The sequence below is a fragment of the Puntigrus tetrazona genome, chromosome 17, assembly GCF_018831695.1.
Source record: "Puntigrus tetrazona isolate hp1 chromosome 17, ASM1883169v1, whole genome shotgun sequence".
Classification (NCBI taxonomy): Eukaryota; Metazoa; Chordata; class Actinopteri; order Cypriniformes; family Cyprinidae; genus Puntigrus; species Puntigrus tetrazona.
The window spans coordinates 15,059,828-15,064,678 of NC_056715.1; the positions used below are offsets into that span (position 1 = coordinate 15,059,828).

At 37.4% G+C, this 4,851-nt stretch overlaps 1 protein-coding gene across 1 annotated transcript; it reads right to left on the bottom strand.

The window, feature by feature from the left end:
- Positions 1–226: 226 nt before the first annotated feature.
- On the bottom strand, positions 227–4,851 carry crip1 (cysteine-rich protein 1). Its single transcript, XM_043263641.1, has 5 exons — positions 4,649–4,851; positions 1,316–1,410; positions 1,047–1,104; positions 575–627; positions 227–482 (listed from the first exon to the last, which is right to left on the bottom strand). The coding sequence occupies exons 1-4, from the start codon at positions 4,686–4,688 to the stop codon at positions 587–589; spliced, it is 234 nt and encodes a 77-aa protein (XP_043119576.1). The 5' UTR covers positions 4,689–4,851; the 3' UTR covers positions 227–482; positions 575–586.

Genomic DNA, 4,851 nt, shown 5'->3' on the forward strand with positions numbered 1-4,851 from the left:
TAAAAGATATTTCCAGACCTGCAGTCTAACATTAGAGCAACGGTACTATAAAGGTGTGGATGCGAATGAAAAAAGAGTAACAAAATCATGCTATGAGTGACAACTATCGAGTTAAAAGGGATCATAAAATAAAAAATAAGGCAAAATGTAGTTTATATAGGCTATATTTATAGTACATTTTATTAATTCATATATATGAGAAATAAGTGTGAAGGACAAACAGAGGGAGGTTTAAATCATACATTTAATGTATAAAACGTTTAGTTTAATTATAAAAGGGTCTTTGACTAGTGCCCCTAATGAAATATCATTGAGTGCTTCTATAGCAGACAACATTTTAAAAACAGATTATACAAATTAGTACTTTCTAAAACATTGGATGGATTGGTCATTTTTGTCTTTGGTTTAACAATATGTGGCTACAAAATGTCAAATAAACAAAAATCAAGCTCCTCTAAAACAAGCTTAGAGAGCGTGTAAACCTGCAAACAGAAAAGAAAAGTACAGTTAGTGCATGTTATGTCATCTGCTGTAAGGATAGGTAAAATTGGTTATTTTTATATGGAGAACTCACTTGTGCAGTGATCTATTTGAATGTGTGGCTCTCAGTGCCTCCACGTCCAAAACCTGAGGAAGACATGAAAGAGAATTACTCTCAATCGTTTAAATAGAAAATACGGTATTGCCATGTCCATTTGACTATAAGGCATGCAAATAAATGTTTTTACATAATTATTGAAGTAGCTTGCACTGGATGTGCTAGCTTAGCAGGCTAACTGATGAGCATGCTAACAGAAAACACAAAATTATCAACGCTGTTAAAAATGTGTAGAAGCGATTAAATGGCATAACAGATTAAGTGCCGCTGGATAATTAATAAATGTGAATAAATTCCCTGGATTTTCTAGTGGTCAAGTACTGTCTCACAGCAGTTGGTCCATGTGTTTATGAGGTGAAGCACTAATCTATGCCATGTGGTGGTGTAGTTGAACAGTAACCCTACAGCACAGTAAAACAGAGCTGTTGGCGCATCGGAGAAACTTTACCTTTGGGTCCAAAGAGTGCCGAGTAGCATGGGTTGTTACAATAGGGCTTCCCATCATGCTGTGGGGTTAAACACATTAGTCAGTTCACAGTACATTAATGGACATGAACAGGGCTATTATGCAAGACGTTCCTCAAGACATATTACTCTGACAGACTAACCCCCTGAAGTGTTTATGTAAGGTTAAAATATGCCAAAAGTGAACTGGACTCCGTTAAGTCTGCATAGTAAATTAATCTGTGCTCTGTCCAAGTACCGTGAGTGACTTACCTCTGCATGTGAGCCAGCCGACAGGGTCTTGTTGCATTTTTCGCACTTCAGACAGGGTCTGTGCCAGTCTTTGCCAAGTGACGACACTCTCTCAGCTGAAACATCAAGGATAATTAGAATTAATTCAAATAAATATGAAAACCACATATAAATTGGGCCAACATGGACTGATTAATGCAGAATTGACAAAATTCATTTATTTATTTTTTTTTTACGCACTTTTGTAAATTCTCCACAATATTTTAATATTAATTAGAAGCAGTTCACCCCAAATTATTATTTTATAATCAATCACTTGGGGTTTTGGACCCCACCGACTTTCATTGTATGGACCAGAATCGTTCTTCAAAATATCTTCCTTTGCATTTTGAAGATCGAAAGAAAGTTAAGCACGTTTGGAACAACATGAGGGTAAGTAAATGATGACCAACTTTAAAATAAAAAATTTAGGGTGAACTGTCTCTAAGTTTTTTAAAAAAAATTTCTTAAATACAAACTTTGGCTAAAAACCGGCGCAGGGAGAAAAGGAGCCTAATTTAAAACATTTAGCTGTGTTCCTCCAAAAAAGCCAATGCGGAAAATGGCTGAAAAGAAAACTTAAGTTCCATCTGGGCCTGTTTATAAACTCATAGACAACTTGGAACCTAAAGGATCGCTCATTAGCCGTTAAGTTGTTTTTATAAAGGAGTCAGAGCAATACAAAGTCAATCGTGCATTGGAAAATTAGCTGATTTGCAGCCATTATGTAGTTCATTAAAGCCATGATGAACATTTCATGTCAGCAAAGCTTAAGCTGAAATCTGAATCAGATTGCCTCTTCAGTCCAGCATGCTGCAAATCTTGTCAGATCATGGGTGGGTGTGGACGCTACATGCAGGACACTCCCAAAGGAATTCATCCCTCCCTTCCCTTATAAAAGGGCCATAAAGAAGTCTTTATCTACAGCCCTCAGCAGAAAGATTTCTCCAAACAACCCTCACGATGAACATCGTAAAAGAAGTGGGAAGGGAAGACAAAGTCATGCATGCTCGGGCGTCTCCAGTAGGGGAGGTGCTTTTAACGAGGGAGGTTTTGGGCAAGAGTCTACGTCTCACGGACGCCAAAAACTGTCTGAAAGCGTGACCACTCGAGAAGACGTCGGATTTATGGCTCCAAGAGAAGATTCTTTGGAGCTTTTTGGCATGCAGAAACCAAAGGATGGACAAAGGGCAGATTAACAGTTCCCACCTGTGACGTAAATCTGAAAAATGTGATGAGGTGCTAGCAAAGACCCCAGACACCAAATAATGCTTCATCTTTTATCTAGTAAGCAGTGTTGAAGGATGGCGCATACACCACATTATTTCCATTGTTGTAGACTACTGCGAGCTGCTATAATTGCTTGCAACAGCTGTAATGAGAGTCATACTCATCCCAGCTCAGGCAGTTAGTCATGTCACACTACTACGGTGGATGACACAGGAAGCTCTTTTGTTTCGGACTAGACTGTGAACATATGATCCAGACTTGCTGGGAGAGTTGGATGCATCATAGAGTCAATGGACCGTATGAGAAAGAACATTTTGAAAGGACAAACAAGGCAGAAAGGAATTCACTAAAATGGGTTTGGGTTCTTGCAATGCTGCCAAGAAATAGTTTGGTCATCTGAGCCACACCTAAGACAGTAATTACTTAACTTCCCTCAGCCAAATACACAGAGGACGCACTAATCTCTCTCTTAATTGCCTTTATCAATACACAGTGTCCTGGCAAATCTACAACAAATCTGCAGCTGAGATATTCTGCATAACATGCTTTCCCCCATAACACGAGTACACACACACACACGTATAGATGTAATATTTACGGTATATATATAATTTAAATAATGTTAACTAATATGATTACTATGTAAAATTAGTTTGAGCATATAATAGCTTTTGTTAATTTGAGCATCTCAGCAGAGCAACACTGAAAATGAACCAATAGTGTAAGTTTGGGGCGGGACTATCTGTTCGACTGACCAATAGTAGACGATTGGGAAAAGTTGGGGAAACCTGTTTGAAATGGTCATTATTTTTTTGTCTGATGATGATAGAAATTACCCAATGTTACTGTTTCAATTTAAAGGGAATAAAAGCCATATATTTTTTAAATTTTGATTATGCCATTATCTAATCTCTATCCTATATCTTTATTGTTTTTTTGTTGTTGTTCTTTTTCCATTTCTGAGGGGCTGCCGTGGCTAGATCACTTCCATTTGAACATTGAATATAACCAGGCATTGTGAGGCAGTTTTGCATGATGGAAAAGATACAAACAAAAGTAGAATGAGTCACGGTGTGAGATGCTGAATTAAGACCACATGATGGAATCTTTATTGTTAATTCAGAGGAAATGTGCATATAGATGTAAATGCATGTAAATGATAAAGAAACCTTTCGGTGAAATGCTAATTAAGTTTTACATACTGAGAAGATATGATCTATTCAGCGTTTCAAGTCCACTGCTTGATGATAGAAACCTGCCAAAAACTGCCCGGCATGTTTATATTGGCAAAGAATGTACAGTGAATTAGCAAAGTAATGAAAAAAAAAGGCTGGTGGAATGGATGGTCAGTTAACTGAAAGGACAAAACCCAATCCCAGACTTGCAGTCAAAGGACAGTCTCACGGGAGATGCTTATGAATAAATTTCAGCTCAGAAACGTAGGAAATGCACGCATTCATTTTTACTTTCAATATATTTTACTGTTGAATATGAGCCAAACAGTAAAATTCTTTAAAGACGAGTCTTGTCTTGTTGTTTTCACGGTATTGAAAATATTTAAATAGTTTGGCTGAATACACAATGCAAACAGGTTACTTTACAATGTAAAGCACTGACATTATCATTTGCATTATTAGTCACTGTTGTAAAGCCCCATCTGCTATTCATGTTCTTATAGTTTCTTTATTATCCTACCTATAAATGATAACGTAAATTACTAATTTATAGTATGAAATATACTTTAGTAACAAACATAAGCGTACGTCTAATCGCTCTAAGCCCAACAAGTCTAAAAAAATAAATAAATGTATAATAAATATGATAGAATATACTGTATTTTAGTTTTCTTGCTGCAAACGCTTGCCTGTACAAGTTGTGTTTAAACGCTGTTTTGCAAAAGTTACAGGAAATACGCTCACATGCATTTCTTGACAGCTCCCTTCCTGGTTATGCCGTTCAGACCGGTTTACATGATTTACATCGATTATTCCTAAATCGTACGACAGAGTAATAGTGTACTTTGACTTTCTTTCCCCATTCAAAAGTAGCACGTACGTAAATATAAACATTTCACACGAGTCTTACCGAAGTAAACTTCCTTGTCGCACTTGGGGCATTTAGGCATGTTTGCGGTGATTTAGTTCCTCGGAGGAGAAAGTCCTGCTTGAAGAAAGTTGAGATGGAGAGCAGCAACGGTCCACCTGCACACAGCCACGCCTTTGGTTTGCGCTCATGCACTCTGCAGCCTTATTTATAGTACTGTGGAAATAGTTTGCACACGGTAATGC

Excerpts from the sequence above, each read along its gene's own strand:
- crip1 (XM_043263641.1), bottom strand. The coding sequence starts at position 4,688 with ATGCCTAAATGCCCCAAGTGCGACAAGGAAGTTTACTTCG. Across the intron at positions 1,105-1,315 it reads CGGCTGGCTCACATGCAGAG|CATGATGGGAAGCCCTATTG; the intron begins GTAAGTCACTCA and ends TTAACCCCACAG. Across the intron at positions 628-1,046 it reads GGCACTCTTTGGACCCAAAG|GTTTTGGACGTGGAGGCACT; the intron begins GTAAAGTTTCTC and ends TGTCTTCCTCAG.